This window comes from Rhinatrema bivittatum, chromosome 5 (assembly GCF_901001135.1).
Source record: "Rhinatrema bivittatum chromosome 5, aRhiBiv1.1, whole genome shotgun sequence".
Taxonomy (NCBI): Eukaryota; Metazoa; Chordata; class Amphibia; order Gymnophiona; family Rhinatrematidae; genus Rhinatrema; species Rhinatrema bivittatum.
This window is the reverse complement of record NC_042619.1, coordinates 53,150,977-53,178,082: the sequence shown is the minus strand read 5'-3', so window position 1 is coordinate 53,178,082 and position 27,106 is coordinate 53,150,977. Positions and strand designations below refer to the sequence as shown.

The 27,106-nt window shown below is 45.9% G+C and overlaps 1 protein-coding gene across 6 annotated transcripts in view; it reads right to left on the bottom strand.

The window, feature by feature from the left end:
* C5H11orf97 (chromosome 5 C11orf97 homolog) overlaps window positions 1–27,106 on the bottom strand; it is a 135,123-nt gene that overhangs the window by 36,633 nt on the left and 71,384 nt on the right. For 2 of the 6 annotated variants that reach the window (XR_003856857.1, XM_029602360.1), the window contains exon 5: window positions 9,358–9,397. The exons of the other annotated variants lie outside the window; for them this stretch is intronic. Coding sequence is in view for 1 of the 2 variants with exons in the window: in XM_029602360.1 (XP_029458220.1) it covers window positions 9,393–9,397 (5 nt within the window). In the remaining variant the exon portion in view is untranslated. The remainder of the gene's footprint in view (window positions 1–9,357; window positions 9,398–27,106) is intronic. 6 annotated transcript variants of the gene reach the window in all.

The following is a 27,106-nucleotide window of genomic DNA, read 5'->3' as shown; positions in this document are numbered from 1 at the left end:
CCCATGAAACCGGGGCCGAATCCGAATGCCTGGAGGGTTCCCATGAGATACATGTGATCCACCCTGTTGAAGGCCTTTTCCTGATCAAGGGACAAAAAGCCTACCAACAGACCGGCCCTACGGCAAAAATGAAGAAGGTCCCGGACCAAAACGATGTTGTCAAAGATGGTCCGGCCCAGGACGGTGTAGGACTGATCGGGGTGAATCACACCTGCTAGCACAGACCCCAGCCACTGCAACATCACTTTGGCTACGATCTTATACTCTGTGCAGAGCAGGGAGACTGGACGCCAATTCCGAATATCGCACAGGTCGCCGTTCTTGGGCAAGAGGGTCAACACCGCGCGGTGGCTGGAAAGAGGAAGGGCACCAGTCTCCCAAGCTTTCTCTAGGACCTGCAGGTCAGATCCTAGGAGATCAAAAAAATGGGCGAAGAACTCAACGCTCAGTCCGTCAATGCCCGGTGTTTTATTGTTGGGCATCTGACCTAGTGCGGCAGAGAGGTTGGCCAGAGTGAAGGGCTCATCCAGCCTCTCTATGTCGCGCTGACTGAGCGCGGGAAGCCCATCCCACAAGTCCCTACAGGCATTGGGATCGCCATGGTCCGGAAAGAAGAGGGCAGAGTAAAAGTCCCGTGCCCTCGCCCTGATCCTTTCCGGCTCCGTGAAGGGGGTTCTGTCGGCGGAGAGCAAACACGTCATCCACCCCTTCTTCCCCCTCCTCTTCTCAAGTGTATAGAAGATGCGCAAGCTGCAGTCCATTTCACGGAGGAACTGGACTTGCGAGCGTACAAATGTCCCTCGGCCTCGCTGCTCTTCGAGGTCCTGAAGGGTGCGCTTCTTCTCCTCATACTCTGCCTACAGCTGGTGCTCGGCGTCAAAGAGCTCCGCCTCGAAAATGAGCAGCTCCCCCTTTAGCCGCTCCGTCTGGAGACGCCGTTTCCTGTTAACATCTCTGGCATATTGCCGGCAGAGAAGCCCGAGGTGGATCTTCCCCACTTCCCTCCAAAAGGCGAGTGAGGGGAAGTCCGACTCGAGCTCGTGCGTCAGTCTCCCCAAAACTCTCGGACCGCCATCATGATTCGTTTCTCCTCTAAAAGCGAGTTGTTGAAGTGCCAACAGGTGGCACAAAGCTCGGAGTCGAACCTCACCTTCACGGGCACTGCATGGTGGTCCGTGAAGGCCGCACCTCATGGACACTAGAAAGGTCTCATGACATCAACCCGAAGGAGAAATAAAAACGGTCAATCCGAGAGTGAGACACCTGTCCGAGCTGCACACTGATAAAGGTGTGGCCATCAGTTGCCCCGGGGTGATGTTTGCGCCAGACGTCAGCCAGGGACAGGCGACGGACCACCTCCATCAGGATGACTGATGAGGCGGGGTGCCATTCGCCCCCTGTACAGTCGCCACGCTCGAGGGTACAATTAAATTCACCCCCGAGCATGACCTCCTCGTCGGCGTCCAAATAGGCTGACATCTGGCGAAAAAAATCTTCACGTTCGGGTCTGGCGTTTGGGGCATACACGTTAACCAGGTTAATCGTGCAGCCCTTGATCCGGGCCCGGAGGTGAAGCAAGCGACCAGGCATAACAGGTTTGACATCCAGCACCTTGGCCTGCAGGGATTCCGCTAGCAGGATGGCCACCCCACTGGATCGCCGGACGGAGTGGTTGTGCTCCACCCTGTCGCACCACCCCAGGAGCCAAGCTGCCTCAGTCTCTGGGTGTGGAAAGGGTCTCCTGTAGGAAGGACACAGAGTACCCCCCGCCTTGAGAAAGGAGAGCACCCAGTGCCTCCGGAGACCCCTCCTGCAGCCGTTGACATTCAAAGTGCCAAATGTCAAAGCCATTCTCTGTCAGCAATGCAGATGGTCACATGGGGTGGCAACTTACAAGGGGTCGCCTGTCCATGTCGGTCCTTTTTCTCCAGCTCGTCAGGCTGGCCGAACACCTTCATAGATGACAGGAGGAGGGTTGGCTCAGCTGAGGGAATGAGGGGTCCCGAGAGGCCAAGGGACTCTGCGGAATTAGTAGGCCCTCCCTTAGAGGATTGACCCTCATTCCCTACCTCCTTGTTTAGGGAATTGGACCTCCCCCTGGAGCCTGGGGTAAGAAACATCGGCCCAGCAGAAAGAGGCACACTCTGTGAAGGAGTGCCCATATCCTCCTCTGCCCACAAGCTCCTGAATTGTACCGGGGGCTTCTGAACACTCGGAAGGGGGCTCTGCTCTTCCACTTGTGCCCTCCTCTGCCTGCCTATGCACAGTCGGAGTGTTGGAGATCTCTGTGTTCCTGTCAGTCCCTGGCTCGGACTCCGGAGGCCTTCCCCTCCCCACTATCACGTCACTAACAGACGGATTCACCTCCTGCAGTGGGATGGGAGGGCCAGATGTTCCGGCCTTCAAATCGTCGGAGTCATCGCCAGGGAGCGGGCTGTACAGAGGGAGGTCCAGGGCACCAGTAAACGGGAAGGGGGACTCCAATGGACCACCACAGACCAGTTCCAAGAAGCTGTCAGTGTCCCAGCTGTGGATAGGTGCTCCAGAAGCATCCATATCAGGGAGTCCAGGTATAGGCGGTGGGGCTTTCCTCTTAGGGCTGGGTGGACCTCAGCAGCTAGGGACCAAACCGACCCATCTGTAGCAATTTTGTGGTCTGACCCTTGGCCCAGGAGCCCCCTCTTCCTACTGTTAGGTGGGGAGGGGTCCTGTGTAGGTGTGGCACCCTCATGTTCAGGTAGACTGCTGAGTGCCTTCTGTCTATTTCTGTTCTCCTCATCCATTTCTTGGCCTGATGAGGTCTTCCCATTCCTCCCTGTTGAAGAATCTCTGGAGGGGCCAATTGGACAGGATGGAACCAAGCCAGAGCTGTCACCAACCAGAGCTCCCTTTTGTAGAATAGGAACCCCACTTCCCTTCTTGGGCGGAGGCCCGGCTGCCTCCAACTCGCTGCTATGAGAGGGGGGAGAAGTGCCCACTCTGCGAGCAGGGGGTGGCCTAGTCTTCCTCTCCCTTCCGATGATGTTTTTCCTAGTCATCATTCCTAGAGCAGATGGTTCAGACTGAAAGCCCTTCGCCTCTGATGGGGGGATGGAATCCCTCGAGGCCTACTGAGGCACAACAACTCTTTTTGTCCTCTTCTGAGGCTCAGCACGTGGAACAGGTGGAATGGATGGCTCTCCCAGGGGTGAGGGGGCCCTGGCGTCCGGGGTGCCGCTCGTGAGCTCTGCGGCTCTGGGAGGACCGGCTTTGGGGGTGACCTCGTGCCCTTACGGGGGTTGTCCTCGCCGCCGAGGACACTCTTTCCGCACATGTCCTACCTCCTTACAAAGGTAGCACCGGTCCTCCAACGTACTGTAATAGATTTTATAGGAGCGGCCCCCCATCCCACACAGGGAACATTCCTCAACGCCTTCTTTCTCCCTGGGGAGCGCTATCCAAGCCTGCCATCAGTGGGACTCCACGTGCCTTATTACCTTCGATTTAAACCCTAGGGGAAGGACGGAGATGGAAGGCTTCACTTTCCCTAGAGAGCTGAGCTGTTGCCTCAGCCCAGCTTCCATCAGAAAAAGCAGTACATTAGATAGAACAATTCGCACCCCTTGGGCGTCCGGGGCTCTAGAGAATGAAAAATATCCTCAACGATGATCCCGGTGATAAGGGCTTTGTGAACAGCAGCTAAGGAGCAGAAATAAATCACTGCTCTGCTGCTTTCTCTGCTTGCATAGTGGTCGTTCTCGCTCCTTCGACCTTGGCTGCTGCTAACGCGTAGTCACGGATGTCATCCGTGGCCAGCATCTTGCCGCATGCTTGCGGCTCAGGCCACAACGCCCCCCCCCATGATGACATGTGATGGGGGGGTTACCTGTCCCTGTTATGTCCGGTGGGAAGGGTTGGGGGGTCCAGCCGCAATGGCTGTGTATGAAAGGGCAGCTTTGGGTGGTGTAGTCGGGCTCGGTACCTCCCGTCTGGTCTTATCCTTTTTCTTTCTCCCACCCTGGGCTCCACCTGACTTTCCTGACAAATGTTCACCTTCATGTCCTTTCTAGTCTATTTGGGTGAACTGACCCCTTAAAACTGCATTCTAGTTAGTTTTTTGTTTTTTTTTCTTAACAATGCTACTATGGAACATGTGTAACCTCCCCGCATCTACAACTGCTATATATGCCATCTGATTGGCCTTTATATATTATAAACTGAAATCCTGAACAGTTCATTTTGACTAAATTGTATACTTATATTTGCTGTCATATCCCCTCTATTGCATACTACAAGGCATTAACCCCATCCACTACCATTCAATTCTGTGTTGAGCTCCTCTGTTGCAACACATACTTCTAGGTATTTTCAACCATGCCTATTTAATAGGCACACCAGTGACAAACGTAACACAATCTATATAACATCCATGGCTGTCTATTGCTTTTGACAAAATTAAGTTGAGCACCAAAATGTTTAAACAAAGGTGGCTGGGTTAGTTTATAATATGTCTGATTTACAAGATGGTTCAATTTAAAACATGCATGGACAAACTTGTATGTATAAAGTCATAAAATCTGAACACAAATTAAGTTTCCCTTAAGAGGTTTAATATTCCTAGGTCTTAACCAAAGTGCTAGAAATCTTGGATTTCAACTGAGATTCTGTGAAGCTTAATGCCATGGTACCCAGCACCTAATTTTCTGGTCCTTAACTGCCAAACAATTACTCCCATGTTTCTTATCCACCGCTGTGTAGTTCCAATAGTACAGACTACACAATGTAAAAGATTAGGAAGAGCAGACTATGGTTTATTTATTTATTTATTTGGAGCTTTTATATACCGATTTTCTTGATGCAAATCAAATCAACTCGGTTTACAGAGAACAGAGATCTTACAAAAAACAAAAACATTAAACCATAATCAGATGAAGAAAAAGTTACAATAAAACAAGGGAATGGAACTGGGAATGGAAAAGAAGAAGGGGAGCTAGGTACTAACTACTAAATACTGAAAATGTATTTAGGGAGGCTAGAGTGGCCTCTCTCTAATCTAAGTCATGTTTATGCAAAAGTAAGGCTTGTCTGGGTTTTGCGTAAGAAGTGCTAGGTAGATTATGCAAACGAGATGCTAGTTTAGGGATAGGGGAAGGCTTGACCGAACAACCATGTCTTAAGTTTTTGTTTAAAAGTTAGGAGACAAGTTTCTTGCCGGAGGTCCGGGGGTATGGCGTTCCAGATTGAAGGGCCCGCTGTTCAGAATGCCCGTTCTCTGATAGTTGATCGGTGTATGACTTTGTTTGGGGGGGCGTGTAGAGATCCTTTAACATATATATATAACATTGATATCATAAGAACATAAGTCATAAGTCAGCATGGCTTTACCCAAGGCAAGTCTTGCCTCACAAATCTGCTTCACTTTTTTGAAGGAGTTAATAAACATGTGGATAAAGGTGAACCGGTAGATGTAGTACACTTGGATTTTCAGAAGGCGTTTGACAAAGTTCCTCATGAGAGGCTTCTAGGAAAAGTAAAAAGTCATGGGATAGGTGGCGATGTCCTTTCGTGGATTGCAAACTGGCTAAAAGACAGGAAACAGAGAGTAGGATTAAATGGACAATTTTCTCAGTGGAAGGGAGTGGACAGTGGAGTGCCTCAGGGATCTGTATTGGGACCCTTACTTTTCAATATATTTATAAATGATCTGGAAAGAAATACGACGAGTGAGATAATCAAATTTGCAGATGACACAAAATTGTTCAGAGTAGTTAAATCACAAGCAGATTGTGATAAATTGCAGGATGAGCTTGTGAGACTGGAAAATTGGGCATCCAAATGGCAGATGAAATTTAATGTGGATAAGTACAAGGTGATGCATATAGGGAAAAATAACCCATGCTATAGTTACACAATGTTGGGTTCCATATTAGGTGCTACAACCCAAGAAAGAGATCTAGGCGTAGTAGTGGATAACAAATTGAAATCGTCGGTTCAGTGTGCTGCGGCAGTCAAAAAAGCAAACAGAATGTTGGGAATTATTAGAAAGGGAATGGTGAATAAAACGGAAAATATCATAATGCCTCTGTATCGCTCCATGGTAAGACCGCACCTTGAATACTGTGTACAATTCTGGTCGCCGCATCTCAAAAAAGTTATAATTGCGATGGAGAAGGTACAGAGAAGGGCTACCAAAATGATAAGGGGAATGGAACAGCTCCCCTTTGAGGAAAGACTAAAGAGGTTAGGACTTTTCAGCTTGGAGAAGAGACGGCTGAGGGGGGATATGATAGAGATGTTTAAAATCATGAGAGGTCTAGAACGGGTAGATGTGAATCAGTTATTTACGCTTTCGGATAGTAGAAAGACTAGGGGGCACTCCATGAAGTTAGCATGGGGCACATTTAAAACTAATCGGAGAAAGTTCTTTTTTACTCAACGCACAATTAAACTCTGGAATTTGTTGCCAGAGGATGTGGTTAGTGCAGTTAGTATAGCTGTGTTTATAAAAGGATTGGATAAGTTCTTGGAGGAGAAGTCCATTACCTGCTATTAAGTTCACTTAGAGAATAGCCACTGCCATTAGCAATGGTAACATGGAATAGACTTAGTTTTTGGGTACTTGCCAGGTTCTTATGGCCTGGATTGGCCACTGTTGGAAACAGGATGCTGGGCTTAATGGACCCTTGGTCTGACCCAGTATGGCATTTTCTTATGTTCTAATGTTCGGAACCCTTGACGTTCTGGTTGCTGTCGCCATGGGAAATGGAGATGGGAGGGATGGGCCCACCCTCAGTCTCAGTATTATTCACTGGAGTGTGGATCTTCGGTGACGTATTAAGGGCAGGAACTCCTGCAGTAGCCTCTCTCTGGGGGCTGCTCAGAGGGTTCTTGTCGATGTTGGCAGGAGGGGGTCCATCCATGGAACCTTCCTTAACGCTCTTGCAGATGACACTCTTGGTTCGTTCACCCTGGGGATCACTCGTGGCTTTTCGCAGGAGCAGCCTTAAGTTTTCCCCTGGGTTCATCCAAATCTCCAGGAACTGCCTTCAAGGGAGGGAGATCCTCCATGATGGATGTCTCGCTCGGGTATGGGATGGAGAGAGCTCCCTCCACCCCAGTCTGCCCATAGTAGTGGGGCCCACTGCACCCGCTGTACCATTGGAGCGATGCTGACTTCGGCGGGTCGCTGGAATGTTCTAGAGGTCCCCTCCCCTGGGCTCTCTGGTCCCAACTCCTGACAGGGCTCTTTGGTCAGTCTGTCTGGCTCCTTTTTCTTCCAGAGCTTGGGTTAGGCCCTGGAGTCCTTCTTCCTCCATCTGGCTGGACCTTTCCGGGGCATGACAACTTTAAGAGTGGTACCTAGTTGTCGTGGGCGCCGCCGCAGAGGACCAGGGAAGGGGTCTCCCCTTGATGCAGGGGCCTTGAATGTCACAATTGGTGAGTCCTTTCTAGGACCCTCAGACTTCCTGGATTTCAGCGTGCCAGAAAACCAAAACAATAAAGGATGGGAAGGGAAAAGGGGGAAAAGCAGGGGATGGAGTGGACCTAAGCAGTGGAGGGAGCGGGGATTTGGACGAGGGGAGGGGGGAACACGCTCAGGAGACCAGGAACCTTTCAGAAAAAGGCTGTGCACAGGCCTAGCAGGCACGGTACACGGTGTTACTGCCCTGTGGGGGAAGGGGATTTCAAACAAAAAATGGGGGAAAAAAACTAAACAAGGAACCAAACTATAACCAAACAAACACTAAAAGAGACAGATACACACAACCACAAAGGAACAAACAACAGCACAAGCAAAACAATTAAATCAACAAAATTACAGAAACAAAGGAACAAAAACCAACCCTACAGAATAAAAGAAACAAACTAAACAAACAAAAAAACAGAAATAAACTCTAAAGGAAGACAACTAAGGAAAATGGGGGAGGGGAGAGGGAAAAACCGCAGCCACTCCTGCCCCACCCCAGGTCGCTTGCCTGGGAAAAACCTCAGGAGAAAAGTTTGAAAATGGCTTACCTAGGGTGAGGCAGTAGCAGCAGCAGTGAGTCCAACTCCCCTGAAAGACAAACAAAAAAAAAAGAAAAAGGAAAACAAGGAAGATTCTCCCCCTCTGTCAGGTCGATACAGCAAGGCCGCGTTAGAAAGAGTGCGGCAGTGCCGGGCGCACCCTCGTTCCCCGCACGCACAGTCCTGCTCATATACCGCTCGATACTCTATTTAAATTGCTTGCAAATGCAAGCCGCGTCTGCGAAGCGTTAGACGAAGGGTTAGGCCCGCGCAACCCATTTTACTGTATAGGCGCTTAAATATTTCTAACAATATCAATGTTGCCCTTGTGTTTTTACACAGCTCAGTTTCCAATAGTCTGAATAAATCACAGAATGTGCACCCAAGTGGGACTGTGGAGATTTATGCTGGTATTTTATAGAGTGTGTGGCAGGAGCCACACAGTTAAAATACCGTGTACACTGATCATTTGCACATATATTTCTAATACAGGAAAATGCATACTTTACGCATTTTATAAAATTGTGTGCATATATGTTACACACAGTAATTATAATGTAAGCATAACAACCCTGAGTTATATACATGGAGACATGCATTATATAAATAACTAGCAAAAAGTGCCCAGCATTGCTAAGGTAGTCTGATCTATAACAGCCTGTGTGTGATTGTAGGGACATGTGTCTATGTGGTGGGTGCCTTTGTGTGCGTGTTTGGGTGCCTGTGCATGTCTGCTTGTGTGTATATCTCTGCCTGTGTGCTTGTCTGTGTGTTTGTGCGCTTGTGTGTGTCTCTGCCTGTGCCTATGTATATGTGTCTACCGGTGTGTGCATGTGTGCCCCTGTGTACCCACTTGTTTTTCCACAGCACATACTTCCAAATCCCACCCAGAACACCTCAGAATTGCCTTTTTACCCTATTAACATTTACACGCAGAACTACAAGTACATATTCACAATCTTTCCAAAATAATATATAGGCATGTGCATGCTCCTTACACATGTATATGCTGATTTTATGTGTGGAAATCTTTTGAAAATCCACCCCTTCGTGTATAACAAAGTAAATATTTCTAGATCATACTGATGTCTAAGTAGAAGGGATAGAGCTATGTGTACTGAAGTCATTCCAGACATGTGCTTGTGATGAAAGTTCTTTAATATTCTCACTGCTTTAAGTGCTACCTAGTCACAATTCACTTTTTGCATATCCTGTCCTCTTAACAATCCTCACCACCATTACTACTTCAGCAAAAGGCAAAGGTGTTAGAGATATGGGTCCAAAGGAGTACCCTCCCACTGCCACTGTAGAAGGTGGAGGGAGATGTGTAGCCTTTTCAGGCCTCTGCCGATGGAACAGTACCTTCCTTACCTAGATTGCATTCCTATTTTGCTGAATTTCTTGAGTTAATCTGTAGGGCATATGGGAAAACAAGAAAATGTCCTATAAAACAATCAGCTAGTATATCTAAACATAAAATCAGGTTAATCATTAATTTATATTGAAGTGAAAGAGCTAGTCAGCACATAGGATGCAATAAATTTGATCATATCACTTCAACATTATGTAACATACACATGCCAGCTGAATAAAATTTGGAGTTATGCACATCAATGCTGGCCCCACCTCTGGAATGCCCTGCCCCTTTTCTGGGCGCACATACATTGAGGTACGCACTTTCTTCCCGGCTATTTAAAATTCATGTAGCTCCCATGCAGCCCACTTACACGCATATGTGGCCATTTTTGCACGTGCAAGGCTTTTAAAATCTACCTCATTGGGGAGCAATATTTAGCCACTGAGCAGCTCAGCTAGTTAGCCAGATAAATGTATCCAGTTAACTAGCAAGGTATATTCAGTGGTGCAGTCACACCGCTAAATATACCCAGTTATCTTAAAGTTAGTTGAATATGTTTAGCTGGCTAACTTTAGGACAGATCAGCAGTACAACCAGAGTTAGCCGCATAAATTAACTGGCTAACACTAAATCCGAGTTAGCCGGTTAATCTATGCAGCTAACTCCGCTCCTTCCCAAAATGCCTCCCACCCACCCAAGGAAAACCCCCGATATCCAGCTAAATTCTAGAATTTAGCCAGGTAGCTCTCTAAATATTCCATATTTTCCATTTAGGTGGATAATTTTTCAGTTATCCATCTAAATGGCTTTTGAACATCGACCTCATAAGATTTTATTTTTGCACAAAAGTAAAAAGGTGCAGAAAGTCTACCAAACATTTGCAGAAGTTCTAAAATCACTTTTTTGCAAAAGCTACTTGCACAATTTTTCTTTGACCATAAACCAGAATTATTCTCACCTGGGGCAAGAGTAAATACATTTTTTTTTTACAAATAAATAAATACATATATTCAGGTTTAAGCAATCCTGGTTGTTCAATAAAAGTCACATATGTATTGGGGTAAATCAGTTTTAGGATCAGGTCCATGACAAAGTGGAGTTTGTTAGCAGAAGAGCTATGTTACCCGTCCTCCTACATGATCCAAATTTCTTTTCTCAAACTCTGATGAATATTTTTTTCTGTCTCAAATATCTGGATTCAGAGCCAAAAATATCAAAGTGAGCCCTTTGTGAAAATTTGAATTAAGTTACAGTGAAGTCATTTTTATCTGAGAAATCCATATTCCTTTGCTAGAAACTGTAATAAAGTAGCAACATTTTTCTAATGCTAATGATGTTATAAAAATGTGTGAAGCTTGCTGGGCAGACTGGATGGGCCGTTTGGTCTTCTTCTGCCGTCATTTCTATGTTTCTATGTTTCTATGAATATATCAATATCATTCAGTGAAACTGCCATAAATGCTACTTCCTAGATTTAAATGGGAGTCACTGGCAAATATGTTCTGAAGATATTCCTGGAACAAGACAGAGAGTGACCTGGGATGCAGGCCAACAATTCAAGATTTCCCTGCACTTACCTTTTATTTAGAAATCTAATATAGAGAATGGCCTGGTGGCTCAGAGGCAATGCTCTGCACTACCATACAGAGGATTTGGGTTCAATTCCTGGGTCAGGTCTTCCACGTCCCCTGTTGGCTGGCACTGGGTATGCTGCAGAAGCAATGCTCACAGCCTCTGGGGGGTAAGACAGAATCCAAGCTTTCATGCAATAGTGGCACCTAGTGGCCACATTCAGTATTGTGGTACATGGGTCTTAGCCAAGAACTGTGGCCACGATGACTGGGTGAGGTATGTTGAAAAGGGATATACACACTTGCAAATTCTCTTGATTATTTATTTAAACATTTTTATATACCGGCATTCGTCGTGGACATCATGTCGGTTCACAGTAAACGGGTTAAGTTTGGAAATTACATTTTAACAGGGAAGTCAGAAACTGGGAGAGGGGGTAATGATAGGCAGCTAAGAAAGATAGGGTAAACAACAACAAGGTACCTCATGGGGAGGAGATGGAGTAAAAACATAGTTCCTCAATATGAGAAATAGGGAGTAGACGTATTGTGGTCTACATTGGAACGGATTGGTGACTTTTTAATCTGGGTAAGCTTGGTTGAACAACCATGTCTTCAATTTCTTTTTGAAGTTGTTCATGCAAGATTACACGAAAAGACTCAAGGAATTTGTATCAATTGTAAGTCTTTGGGAAAATACTAAAAAGCTCTGGGCCTCTCTGTTTATTGCTCCCCTTCAGTAAGCCCACAAGGAACAGGAGAAGAGGGGTGAGTCTGGAGCACACACCTGCTGTAGGCAGCATGTGTGGAGAAATTGGAGAGAGGCTGCAACACACACAGTTCAGCCTGCAACTGTGATTCCAGGACTTGGGACTCAGCTGAGGCCACAGTGAGAGAACAAAAGGAGCTGCTAAGTTAGCCAGTTACAAGAAGGAGGCTTTTTGGCCAGTCCTGATTTTGAACTTACATCCAAATGCAGTGTGGCATTTGTATCCCTGATTCTATTCACTGAAATCAGTACTGCATGTCCCCTACTGCAGGTGTTCTCAACCCAGGCCTCAGGACACACCTAGCCAGTCAGGTTTTCAGGATATCCACAACAAATATGCATGAGATAGATCTGCATACAATGGATATCCTGAAAATGACTACCTAGATATGTCTCGAGGACAGGGTTGATAACACCTATCCTAATGCATCTTCATGGGGTTGTCAAAAATTCAGGACTGGCCTAAAATCTCCCTCCTGAAACTGAATAACTTGGCATTCTTTGTAGATTTGTTTTCCTTTTTGTATTTTTATTATGTACTTTTGTTAGCTACCTTGGGCTACGCATGTTTAATAAAATGAAATAAATGAAATGAAATGCAGCTCTGGGGAGGAACAAAGAGAGTACTAGAATCAGGGAGCATGGAGGGAGAAGAATGCTGAAGGAGGGAAAGGATGTGGTGGTGGTAGAAAGAGTGTGGATAAGAATTGCTACAAGGAAAAATCGAATGTCAGTTGATGTGTTCTACACGTGGAATTCTTAAATATGTTATGTATTTTCTGACCTTCAATAAAAATTCTTAACTGAAAAAAAAAAAAAAAAGAACTGCTGCAAGGAGACACTCAACCTCCCAAATGATACCCACACAAAACACTTTTTTTGCACTGGAAAATGAAGATGCTCCAAAAATGGAAGCTGAAGTGATATCTTTAAATGAAGACACAAACCACATAATTCCATCAAGCACTGAAGCAGAATGCTCCCTCTGCTGGGAAACAGTTCTTACAGAGTTCAACAGAAACCACAAAATGCTACTAAACACCCAAACAGAAAGCTCCTTCTGCTGGGAGACTATCATCAGAGGCAATAACTTGGGGTCTCAGTTTGAGGGATTCACAATAGTAAAATGCTTTCCACGATCCTCAGCTGGCAGAAATACAAACCTGATTGTCAATACTATTAAGGAAGAAAATAAGACAGATGTTCTCATCCATCTGGGGACCAAAGCCCTTGCTAGAAACAGCTTACAAGAAGTAAAGACAGATTTCCAGAATCTGGAGAAGCAACTTGGGCACATGACACAGTCTGTTGCCTTTTCAGAAGTGTTACCTGATCACAGAAAGGGAAAGGAAAGGTCAGGTCGTATAGGAAACTTTAATACATGGCTCAAAACCTGATGTAAAGAAGAAGGTTTTGGATACATTGGGGGTTGGGGCAGTGTATGGAATAATAAACGGTACTTTCCTCGTGGATATGGCCTCCATCCATGGTTCCCATCTCTAGCTCTGCTTGGGGGACTGCTGCATTCCATGGTTTCAGAGTTAGAGATGAGCTTGCTTCCTGGGGGAACATGAGCTCAATCGTACGGTTAAGTGTCCTGTTCATATCCCACATAGACTAGTTAAGCACTCATGTCATCAGATGAAGCTCTAACCCAATGCAACAACACATTGACTGCAATCAGTTTTGCCTCAAGCTGGTCTTCTTGATGGGTTAATGCTATGATCTGGAGTCCCACCCCGCCCACAGTGATGCCTGGAGAACCACCACCCGCATTGGTGCCAGGTGCAGCTGGTACATCATGGATTTCTCTGTCATGGATATGTCTGGCCACATGAAGTGGAGTTAGACTATCTGACTGTCTTCTTGAGTATCAGGTGCCAGTGTCTCACTTGCCAGTTGCTGACTGTCGGGTTGTGCTGCTTTTCCACAGGAGGTGGATCCTGGGGCTGTATCCCCTGAAATGCTGGCAGATACTATTCTGCAGTGCCCACTGTAGCAGGCCTCTTTTCTGCAGTGCCTTCGGTCTTCATCGGCTGATGAGGACCTGGAAAAAAAATGTGAAAAAAACATATCAGTGTCGAGTATCAATAAACTATTACACCCTACTAACCCCTATCAGCCCTCTTCCCACCAGAGATATATTCCCTGCCATACTCACCTACTCCTGCCACAACAGGCACAACATCCATATCGGTAATAGTATGGACACCGGCAACTGAATCCAGTTGGAGTTCCCTAGATCAGCTCCTCCACCGGCATCAGATGTACATCACATCATTAGCCTCTGCCCATTCGGCACTTGGACCTCTCAATCGATGCCAGCTTGGCCTTGACAGCCTCCCTAGTATCCCACCAACAATGTTCAGCTGATCCATTATCCTGGTCATCGCTGACAGGCGATGCCTTTCCAGATCTTCCTCTTGATCTTCGAGGGTATCTTCTCACCGTACAGCACACTATGCTTCTCACAGATCTGCTGCACCAGAAGGTCCTTCTCTTTCTCTGTGAAGTGCATATCATGTTAACGCCAATTCTCCTCCAGATGTTGACTGCTAGTTTTCACCTGATTATCACTACTGGATTACTGGTGTAGGTCCCTACCTCCCTGAGCACTACTCCCACTCCTTGCTCTGAGACCTCCACCCACTTTCTTTTCTTCCCCCTGTAGCTGCCCACCCACCGGCGCCCTCTCTCCCCAACTAGTCCTTGCTCCCTTCCTTGTCTGCCCTTTCTCTTCTCCACAGGTATAACATTCTCCTCCTGCACCATTTCCCCTCCTTGGCTACACTCCACCAACCCACGCACCACACTTCTCCTATCCTCTGTCACCACTTACCCAACTGGCACACTCATCTACTCCCCCACTCACACCCCTTCTGCCATGCTCCATTTCCTCCCTAGCCACAAACACCCACTCCACTCTTTCAGGAACCTAACGCACAAATTGACAAAAAAACAGGCAATCACAGACCAACAATCAGATGCACTCTAAAGATTCAGTCAAGAACACAAACAAAAGACAAAAAGATGGGAATCAGCAAGGCAAAATCAAGCAGCACAAAGACACTAATCAGCAATTACAATTGAACTACCACCACCAACTCCAACACTAAAAAACCTCCAATTTCTAGTCCAGAGCTCACCAAACACCACTTAGCACTGACAAAATGGCCCTAGGAAAATCTGTCTTTTATTTCCCTGAAAGGAGGTCCAAGAAAACTGATGGACATCTGTGTACCAGCAATCACACCACAGGTCTGCCTAAGCTATTTCTAGAAACCAATAGGGAACACTGAAGCATTTTTCAAACTTAGCGCTGGTTTTTTTTTTTACCACGGTTTTCTGCATTTCAGTTTTAATTCAGGTTTTAGTACACTTTTTGGGCTTACCATGGGTTTTTGTTTTTTTTAACTCCAGTTTGATTTGTACACTATTAGTTTACTGCATCCCGCATGTGGTAAGAAAAATCGGTGCTAAAACTTTACTCCTGTTTTTGAAAAGGTTTTATTACATCAGCCCCTTTGAATTGTGAAGTTTTACTATCGGTCATCTCTGTCAAAACCCCTCTCTCCCGCTACCAGCACCACCATCTTTCCCTTTACTAAGCTGTAATGACAGCCCTCAAAAGTTAGTTACAGATATATTAAACTAGTCCAATAAAAAGGTATCACCTACAACTTGTTTATTGACCTTGTTTCTATGAACATAAATGATATTAGATCAATGCTGACAAAAGGCCAAAGAAGCAGGTAACAAATCCAAATAAAATAAATAAGGCCTATTCTGTGGACTGCAAAGATTTTCAAAATAATTAGATCCGTACGTTTTATAAAGCATCTAATGTGTGTGAAAAAGTACGGGTCTATCGTAGTATAGAGGCCATACATTCAGACCACATAGCCCACTTTCTTCGTATGTCATGTCAAGTTGCACTTCCTTTCTTTTCTGCTGGCTGAGCCAAGTTGTGCAGTAGTGCAGTGTGTTTCTCAAATGTTTTATATACTACCTCCACCCTTTTTTTTCCTGTAATACTTTTATCTCCCCCCCCTCCCAAAACAAATGGTAAAATTAGCTTTTTTACAAAACTGGAGTCCATCGTATTGCAATTTAAATTAAATTATATTAAATCAAACATCCTGTGCCCCCCCCCCCCCCCCATCTGAGAACCACTGCTGTGGTGTAGAGTTTTATGAGCCATATTAGTCCTGGAGAAAACTGGATTCTTTGTAGTTTACGAAACCCTTTAAAGAACCTAACAGAATAGATGTTACAGTATATAGATTTCTCATCTGAAGATGTCATGTGGTTGCAGAAGCTCATGAATGGTATCATCTTTTGTTAGTCCTTTAAACAAATATCACAACCTGCAAAGACTCCAGGCCCAATTTATAAATCACGCACCGCCTAAATGAAGATCACTTTTCTTGCCTTCCATGATGCAAAATCCTCAAGGAGCTCACTAAAATCCAGAGATGAATCAATTTCCTTCTCTCTGGAGCAAATGGGCAGACCACTTAGTTGGTTCCTGTGATGCAGTTGTCTGAAACTATGTCTTAATTAATTTTAGCTTCTAAAAATTTCTTTCAGCACTTGCTGAAACTATAAGTTGCTGGAGCTATAAGTAGGGCATTTGATATACTGTATTCAGGAAGAAGCAGTCAAGTCCCTTGATTTTCCAAAAAGACTGGATGGCTAGACTTCTTTGGAACAAAGTCGCAGAGAATTTGCAGTTCTCAAAAGAATTCTAGATAACAGGCCCATCCTGAAGAATTCTATTCAGGTTCATGCAGTGATTCCTAAAATCATCTCAGTATTTCTTTGACCTGCTTTATGTTGCACATGAATCCATAGTCTAATCAAATTTTCATATTTTTGGAAGCTGCTATTCATTAAAGGTAGAGCTTTGTTAATAATGCATCTTTCCTGAAAGTTTCTTCAGATTTTTTTCAGGCTCCTCTTCATGTTCATATTCAAAAAGCAGAGTTGCTTACCTGTAACAGGTGTTCTCACAGGACAGCAGGATGGTAGTCCTCACATACGAGTGACATCATCAGGATGGAGCCCAATCACGGAACACTTTTGTCAAAGTTTCTAGAACTTTGACTGGCACCTACTGGGCATGCCCAGCATGGCACTAAACCTGCAGCCAGCAGGGGTCCCTCTTCAGTCTTGTTTAAAGCTACAGGAAGTCCCGAAAAATAAAATAAGAAAACGTAACGAACCTAACACCGCGGGGCGGCGGATGGGTTTCGTGAGGACTAACATCCTACTGTCCTGTGAGAACACCTGTTACAGGTAAGCAACATTTGCTTTCTCACAGGCAAGCAGGATGGTAGTCCTCACTTATGGGTGAGTACCGAGCTGAGGATGTCCGAGAAATGCACCAAATGTACCCAATATGTGCAATAGGCACAAGGACTGGGGTGGAATTTGGTAGAGGGCATCCTGAACCCTAACGGGCAGGCGGAAGGGTGTTGGTACATCAAGTTGTAAAAAGGTTTCACAAGACAGACTGGCCGAAGATGGAATCTTGTCTTCCGGCCTTGTCTAAGCAATAATGGGCTGTAAAAGTATGGAGAGAACTCCAGGTAGCAGCCCTGCAAATGTCAGGAAGCAGCACCGAGCGTAGGTGCGCTACTGAAGTCGCCATAGCCTTCACAGAGTGTGCTTTAACATGGTCTTGAAGCGGAATACCTGCTTGCTGATAGCAAAAGGATATGCAGTCCGCCAACCAGGAGGAGAGAGTAGGCTTACCCACAGGCTGCCCCAATTTGATGGAATGGAAAGAGACAAACAATTGAGTGCTTTTCCTGTGGGCAGCTGTACGGTCTAGATAGAAGGCTAGAGCCAATTTGCAGTCAAGGGTATGTAGAGCCTGTTCTACTGGATTGGAGTGAGGTCTGGGAAAGAAGGTAGGTAGTATAATGGATTGATTAATGTGAAACTCCTATACTACCTTAGGTAAGAACTTAGGGTGAGTGCGGAGAACTGCCCGGTCCTGCAGAAGTTTAGTGTAAGGCGGATATGTAACTAGGGCCTGTAACTCACTAACTCTGCGAGCAGATGTGATTGCCAAAAGAAAAATCACTTTCCATGTGAGATAGCGAAGATCACAGGATTGGAGAGGCTCGAATGGAGGTTTCGTGAGCCGACCCAAAACCAGATTGAGGTCCCAAGAAAGGGCCGGAGGGCGTAGTGGAGGCTTGGGGTGAAGCAAGCCTTTCAGAAAACATGTTACGAGGGGTTGTACTGAAATAGGAACATCCTCGACACCTTTATGGAAGGCGGCCACTGCACTGACATGCATTCTGATGGAGGAAGTTTTTAGACCTGATTCTGACAAGTGCCAGAGATAGTCTAGAAACTTCGTGGTGGAACAGGTAAAGGGATCAAGGGATTGAGAAGAACACCATGACTTAAACCTGTTCCATTTGTATAGGTAAGACTTTCTCGTGGAAGGCATCCGTGAAGCAATCAGGACACGGGAAACTGGCTCCGAAAGGTTAAGTGGCTGAAGAATTAACCTTTCAACATCCAGGCTGTCAGGGACAAAGCTTGAAGATTGGGGTGGCCTAGGCACCCGCCGTTCTGAGTGATCAGAAGCGGGTCCATTCCCAAGGGAATGTGCTTGCGAATAGAGAGATCCTGAAGTATAGGATACCAAACTTGGCGAGGCCAGTGAGGTGCTATCAGGATCATGCATCCTTTGTCCTGACGTAACTTCACGAGAGTCTTCGAGAGAAGTGGAAGTGGAGGGAATGCATATAGGAGACCGGTTGCCCATGAGAGGGAGAACACATCTCTTGGTTATGAATGTTGGCTGCGAGAGAGAGAGCAAACGTTCTCTACCTTGCGGGTTTGAGGTGATGCAAAGAGGTCTATGCAAGGATGACCCCAACGTTGGAATATTGTGTTCGCCACTGAGGGGTTGAGGGACCACTCGTGCGGATGGAAAGCATGACTTAGGTTGTCTGCCAACACATTGTCCACTCCCGGCAAATAGGTGGCCCTGAGGTACATCGAGTAGGAGAGGGCCTCCGCCCATATCTGTGCAGCTTCCTGACACAGTAGGAAGGAGCCCGTCCCTCCCTGTTTGTTGATGTAACACATGGCCACCTGGTTGTCCGTCTGAATCAGGATGACCTGATTGGAAAGGCGATCCTGAAATACCCTGAGAGCATATCTGATTGCTCGAAGCTCCAGGAAATTGATTTGGTGTTTGGCTTCCTCTGAAGGCCAAGTTCCTTGTGTTTGCAAATCGGCCACATGCGCTCCCCAGCCGAGGTTGGAAGCATCGGTGGTGATAATTATTTGAGGGTCTAGAGCCTGGAAGGGCAGGCCTTGGAGAAGATTGATCTGATTTTTCCACCAGGCTAGAGACTGACGGAGTGAGCTGGTGATGTGGACAGTGATTGACAGAGGTTGGATGGACTGAGTCCATTGTGAACTTAGAGTCCACTGCATGACTCTCATGGCCAAGTGGGCCATTGGAGTAACATGTACTGAGGACGCCATGTGTCCCAGTAGGATGAGGAAGTGGCGTGCATTCGTGCGTTGCTGAGATTGTAGCTGATGTGCGAGAGAGATGAGAATGAGAGCTCGCTGTGGAGGCAGAAATGTCTTTGCCTGCAAGGTGTTCAAGTCTGCCCCTATGAATGGTAAAGTTTGAGATGGGACTAAGCAGGATTTTGCGTAGTTAACGAGAAATCCTAGCAAAATCAGAGTGTGTAAAGTAAGACGTAGGGACGACAGAACAGCTTGCTGAGTGGGAGACCTGATCAACCAATCGTCTAGATAGGGGTAGATGTGAATACCTTGAGTCCTGAGGAAGGCTGCTATTACTACGAGGCACTTGGTGAAGACTCGTGGTGCAGATGCCAGGTCGAATGGGAGCACTCGGTATTGATAGTGCTTGGGGCCTACTAGAAATCTCAGGAACCTGCGATGAGATGGATTTATAGCAATGTGCATGTACGCATCTTGGAGATCGAGAGAGCAGAGCTAGTCTCCTCTTTGCAGATGAGGAAGGAGGGAACCCATGGTTACCATCTTGAACTTTTCTCGTTGGAGGTACTTGTTGAGGGCACGTAGGTCCAGAATTGGACAAATGCCTCCCGATTTTTTGGGGATTAGAAAGTACCGGGAATAGAATCCTAGGCTTTGTTGAGAGTAAGATACTGGTTCTATTGCTCTGGACTGGAGGAGGAGGAAAACCTCCTGCTCCAGGAGTAGTGAGTGGTCGGATGTTCTCCATGCCGGTAGAGGTGGGGAGTCCGGTGGAATGGAGAGAAAGTTCAGGCGATAACCTTGAGAGATTATGGTAAGGACCCACTGGTCTGAGGTGATTGTGTGCCACCTGTTGTTGAAATGGCATAATCGACCTCCCACTGGTTTCTGAGACAGTGGAAACTAGCTGCTGCTCTCTATGCAGGAGCCAAAAACCAGAAGCAGGGCCCGGCTGAGGAGCTGCTTGCGGCTTTTGTTTACGAGTTGACGAGATTGAGCCTTTTGGAAAGGTCCCGTGAAACGAGTCCTAGACTGTGGTGGATAGGAGTTCTTTGGATGGAAGAATGACTTTTTAGTATCTTTCCTGAAAGGCTGTTTGGAGGAATACTCAGAGGGCATCAGAGAGAGCTGGCAAAGGGTCTCATGATGGTCCTTGAGTTCCGCCACCGTCCGCTGAATCTGTTCCCCAAACAGATTGTCTCCTATGCAGGGCAGATCAGATAATCTGTCTTGTACTTCGGGGCGCAAGTCCGAAGACTTAAGCCAGGCCCATCTTGCCGAAATAGCAGTTGCAGATACCCTGGAAGCAGTGTCAAAGATATCAGAAGACGACCTTATTTCATGCTTCCCTGCCTCAAAACCCTTGTGTACTAGGGTTAGAAGTTGTTCTTGGAATTGCTGAGGCAGGGACTCTGCAAAGTCCTTTATCTGTTTGAATAAGACCCTGTTGTATTGGGTCATATATAGCTGGTAAGAGGCGATCCGAGAGATAAGTATCAATCCCTGGAAGACACGCCGACCAATGGCATCCAGGAATTTCTGTTCCTTACCTGGGGGAAAGGAAGAGTGGGGTTTTGATATTTTTGCCCTTTTTTGGGCAAATTCTACAAGCAGAGACTGGTGATCCAGCTGAGGTTTCTGGAATCCTGGAGCTGACTGGACCAAATAAGTGGTATCAACTTTTCTGTTGACTGGAGCAACAGAACCAGGGTGTTCCCAGTTCTTTTTGAGGAGCTCTAAAAGAACCTGGTGAATAGGGATGGGGGTTATTTCCTTGAGAGCATCCAGGAATTGTAACAGCTCCATCATTTGATGCCTGTCATCTTGTTCCATCTGCAATTGGAAGGGAACCAATTCAGACATTTGTTTCACAAAAGTTATGAAGGATAGGTCCTCTGGAGGAGAACGCTTCCTGCTTTCAGTAGGAGAAGGTGGCGATGGCAAGTCATCGGTGTCTTGAGAAGAATCGTCGGTCCAGGTGTCATAGGGATCAGGACCTGCCCCTCTAGGAGCCTGAGAAGGACGGGACAATGGTATTCCTGAAGGTCCCAGTCTAGGTTCCGAAGGCATCAAGGGAAGTGCTGGAGGCACCGATGAAGGCATCGAGGGCATTGATGGATGGATTGGTGGCGCTGATGGGCACATCGGCATCGATGGTTGAGGCATTGGAAGAACTCCCGATGGAGGAATGCGGAACGGTGTTTCCCCTCCCGATGACAGGGTAAGATTGGAAGGCACTGGAGCCATCGGTGACCCAGGATCCATCGGTGGAAAAGCAGCTATAAGCGCTTCTATCTTCGAGAGCAGCGGTGCCAGTGCTGCCGGAATCGGATCGATGGTCAGTACCACAATCGGCACTGGTTTCGCTGGCGGCCAAACTTGGAGTCTGGGCATTGCCTTATCGATGGCCTCCTGAACCATCCCGTCCAGTTCTTCACGGAGACCTGGAGCAAGCAGCCCCGGCTCTGGAAGGGAAGAAGGAGGCAGAGGCATAGCCGGAGGGACCACCGTTAAAGGCGGAGTTGCGGCTCCCGATACTCGTCCGGGTGAGGGTTGCCTTGGTGACCCGGTCGCAGAAAGGGTTGGTGCCTTTTCTGGACGGGGTTTCTTCGATGGCGGCTCGGACGCTGGCGAGGTCGAAGATTTTCCTTCCTCGATGGTCCGAGACTTGCGATGTCGATGCTTCTCTCTACGATCCCCTCGGTCCTGAGGGGGAGTAGAGGTAGCTGAAGTCCGAGAAGTCATCGATGCCGGTCACCGGCCGGTGGCCGATACTGGCGGAAAGTGGAAAGTGGACGGTGCTGATTCAGATGACGTCAATGCAATTCACGGTGTCGGAGTTTGAGAACGGAAGAGAAGTTCCATTTCTCCATTCTAGCCTTGCGACCTTTTGGTGTCATTAAGGCACATTTGGTGCAAGTCAGGACACATTACACAGACTTTATGCGGGTCTATAATGGATATGGTACGAGTACAGTCCAGGCACTGATGGAACCCCAACACCATGGCCTTTGAATAATTTAGCCGCGGTACGGTTGACGGCCAGTAGGCCACGAGGGCCAAACTCGAAGGGAATCGATCGAAACCAGGTAAAAAACTTACCGGACTACCGCAGAGTAAAAAATTCGAAGTAGGGACCCCTGTGGGGTATGAAGGTTTTTAGTAATTCCGTAGGGAAAATTCCTGTCAGGAATCTCTGTGGAGCTCCTTAACCCGCGTGGCTACTGCTATGTGGAAAAAAGAAGACTGAAGAGGGACCCCTACTGGCTGCAGGTTTAGTGCCATGCTGGGCATGCCCAGTAGGTGCCAGTCAAAGTTCTAGAAAGTTTGACAAAAGTGTTCCGTGATCGGGCTCCATCCTGTGATGTCACCCATATGTGAGGACTACCATCCTGCTTGTCCTGTGAGAAAACTGCTTTTCTGTACACCTTCCGACTTAATATCATAGCAATACTAAGTCGGAGGCCCCAAAAATTAAAAAAAATTAAAAATCTACCCGCGACCTGCGGGTTGGAAGACGGACGCTCAATTATGCCGGCGTCTTTTTTCCGAACCCGTGGCTGTCAGCGGGTTTGAGAACTGATGCTGGTAAAATTGAAGCATCAGCTGTCAAACCAGCTGACAGCCGCCGCTTCTGTCAAAAATGAGGTGCTGGGGACGCACTAGTGTTCCTAGCTCCTCCTTTTACTGCGGGCCCTCATTTGCATTTTTTGTTTTTCTGAATCGCGTGCCCAGGAGAGTGGCCTGGGCGCGCACTGGGAGAGCGGGCTCTCCCGCGGGATTTTCTGTATCGGCCCAATTATATGCTACTATCCTAACATGTTTGGCATCATCTATAGCTTCTTTGCTTATCTTTGTTTGATGGGAATTCATTTATGCATTGGACCTTTTTCTACAATTTCATCAAGTTATTCTGTTCAAATGAGGAAGCCAGCTTCCAGGATCATTAATATCAGCAGCCTGTTTTTCTGACACATCAGCTTCTATTTCTAGATTTTGGCCTTGATTATTAAGTTCTTTGTTTTGTGGATCATTAGTAGCCACATTTTCACTGTCAGGTTGTACTATTTCTGATGCAACATCTATGTCAAAGTCATTAATTGTTCTCTGAGGTCTGACTCATATTATTTTACTATTGCCACCAATGACAAAATTCATTAATTTTTCAGTAGCACATTTTTCAGTTTATATGAACTTTTCTTGTTTTTTGCTCTTCTTTGCCTTCTCTGGTCCAGACAAACATTTCTGAATCAATCTCATTCTCTTCTTGTCAGGATAATTTTGGCTTGCTATGTTGTAATACTTAATACATATTTTTAGAGGACCAATACAACTATAGAAACTCAGCATGGCAATTTCTTATGTTCTTATGTACTATAATAAAGCCCCTAGAATTCTATCTCAGCTGATGTGTGGCAGTCACCGATTACTCTCCTTAGTTCACACAATAGGTGTTAGGATACAGCTCAGTCGCTGACCTTTACAGTTGGGTAGAAAATACAGAAATTTCTCTTCTTGCGTGCAACTGGATCCCTGCTGTGGCAATGGAACAAGGCTCAGTCATGGTCTCTGACCTCAGGCTAACATCTTCCCTTTTTCCTCACCCACTGAACGTTTTTCAAATTTCTTTTTGTTGGTATGAATCTCTGTAATATACTATTTTACTGCAAGATACATTAAGGAAGTCATTTTCAAAGACATTTGCAGACATAACACAAATTTATGTGTGTAAATGGGCTTGTTATAAAATTGACCAGGGTTTGTGCACATAAAGGGGTACATTTTAAAAAGCTACGCGTGGGCGTCCAGGTACGCGCGTTACCTGGGGCGCACACATGGATGCCCAATTTTATAACATGCGCATGCCGATGGACGTGACCGTCACCCGTTCCCGATTTCAGAGCGGCCTGGGAGGGAATTTCCCAACCCCCTACCCTAACCTCCCTTCCCCTTCCCAATCCACCCCTTATCCCTATTCTAGGCCCCCCCCCAGACCTTTGTCCTACCTTCTGCGCCTGCCTCCGGTCAGGCACAGGTTGCGCGCGCTGACACCCGGTTGGCACGCAATTCTCCGACACAGTGGCAAATGGCCGCTGTGCCGGAGGTCTCTGGCCCTGCCCCACCCCTCCATGCCCCTTTTTCGAAGCCCCAGGACTTAAGACACATCCCATGGCTTTACGCATGTCACCAGGCCTTTGTAAAATAGGCCCGGCATGCATAACCCCACTTACACGTGTAGGGCTTTGAAAATCTGGCCCACAGTATTTATATAACCCAGTTTTGCACATATCTTTATGCAGGCAAAAGATGGGCATTTCAGGGGTGGAGCTGGAGCAGAGTTTGGATTTATGCCCAAGTCATGCCCTGCAAAAAGCAGGTGCAACTTTTGGCAGGTGCGTTTGTGCACGTTTTTTCGCATAATTTTAAAAGCAAACTGTTGCCTATAAGTTCACTTTGAAAATTGGTGTAACTTCTGCATGTAGCTGCTGCATAAATTACCCTTGATGTTATAAAATTATCTTCAAAAAGTGTAATATGTTGCTGTTCTACTAGCATGTGCACATATTAAACAATTTAGTGGTTAATAAAATGCATATGCCAAATACACATATTTCCATTGAGGTAACCAACATAAACACAATTAATCTCTGTAACTATGTATCCCATTCATGCCTCTCTTATCCTGTATCTCACCACTCAACTGACTGTCGTTCTATTGTACTTTTTGACATTTTACCATTCATCTTATCTATGACTAATGTTAACCTTCCATCTCTCTCTCCAGTTCACTTCTGTACACATAAGAAAGGTAATTTCCAAACCCTGCACTGCACTGTTCCTACATGAGAAGTCCCAAGTAGTAGAGTCTCTTGGATACAGCATAAATGTATGGGATTGCGTCAGGCCTCAAAACCAGCCTGGGAAAATTATGGCCACAGTGGTCTTTATCAAAGCTCTAACATCATTCTCTAAAATCCAAAGAGTAGTGGATACAGAATTTTTGGCACTAGCACCATTTTGAATAATGCATATCTCCCAAATGGAAATAAATGCAGTGCCTGTTAGGGTGTCTATTTCTGAGACATTCCTGCCAGTGCCTGACAAACCTTGGCTTTTCTCTCATGTAATATTCACACCTAAATATTTTATAACATTCTCTATCCACCTACGTAGAAATGCTCCTTGCCACATTTGCTCCATTGTAGGATCAAGGTAAAGTTGCATTTGATTTCTTAAAATGAACTCTCAAAATAGAAATTTATCACAATTTTTCTATTAATCTAATAACCTTGTTCAATGTTTCTTCTGGATTCCACATTAGTAACAACATATCAGTGAATAATGACTTCTTAATTTCCTACTTCCCACTTTAACACCTTGAAAACTTTTTAGCACATGTAATTTAATAGCTATTAGCTCTAGCATCAAAACTAAAAATAACACAACAGTGGAGCTATTAAATACACTTTAGACCTTCCTACACAAATTCACATTTATTGACACAATGAAAATGTCTTTTCGAATAAAAGGTGAACACATGACAAGTGGTTTGATAATGTAATGACTCCTAGATAAGATTTCACTACTAAACTTGGTATCCCTTTTTAATGAAGGACATGTTAGAAGAGTGTAGTGCAGTGGTATTCATTTCCTCAGGTCCAACTTAGGGGTCTGTTAACTAAGCTGTGGTATTCTCCCCAAAGGAGAAAATACCATGGGACTTAGTAAGCTGCAATACTGAGTGCCACAACACAGTAAACCCAGTGTTAAAATACCAGAGGGAAAAATACTGCAGGTTGGGAGATCCCCCTCAAAAAGTGTACAATGGTGGTCCAAGGCTGTGGGGGCTGCCATGATTTAAAGAGACCAATGGGCTCGAAGTACCACCCCAAAGTGTGCCGAGAATCTCTGTCTCAAACTCCCCCCCCCTCCCCTCCAGGCAGGTGTAGGTCTGGTGTGAAGCTCTGCCCCCTCCATTTAAACCCTTCTCCTTTGGTCAAACCCCTCTCCCCCCTCCCCTGGATCCCAGCCCCTAATTCATCAGCCATGGTGGTCCAATGGGGGCTCCAGACCAAGCATGGCCAATGTCAAAAATAGCACTGGCCAGCTGACAGCATGTCTTAGAACAAAGTCACACTATCATATGAACATAAGAATTTCCATGCTGGGTCAGATTGAGGGTCCATAAAGCCCCGTGTCCTGTTTCTAACAGCGGTCAATTCAGGTGACAAGTTCCTGGTAGGATCCCAAAGACTAGATAAATCCCTTATAGCTAATGCCTAGGGATAAGTACTGGCTTATCCCAAGAGAATGGAGAGTAGAATCCAGGGAAATGTAGGATGCGGTTAGTTGAACACCCACACACTCCACCTACTCAATATGTGTGTATTTTATTTTCTTTCAACAGCAAAGGATAAGATTTAAGTACTAATTTATTTTATAGCTGATATGGATAGGATTGGACATGACTTATCACACCCACCAATTAATATTTATTATGAAACTATGTTACAGTATCTTGATGGCACCTGTTTAGTTGATATAATTTAATACATTTAAGCAACATTAATTGATGTGCCTCATTGTGAACCGTTGTGACAGCATCTAGCTTAACGACAGTATAGAAAAGATTTCAAATAAATAAATAATTATGGACTTCTCCAAGAACTTGTCCAAACTTTTTTTAAACCCAGCTTTGCTAGCTGCCTTTACCATATACTCTGGCAATGGATTCTAGATCTTAACTGTGCACTGAGCAAAAAAGAATTTTCTCCAATTTGTCTTAAATGTGCTACTTCCTAACTTCATGGAGTGTCCCCTAGTTTTGAGGATTTCACAGTACAGTCCATGATGACATTGAGATCCTTTTAAGAACATAAGAAGTTGCCATATTGGGTCAGACCAAGGGTCCAT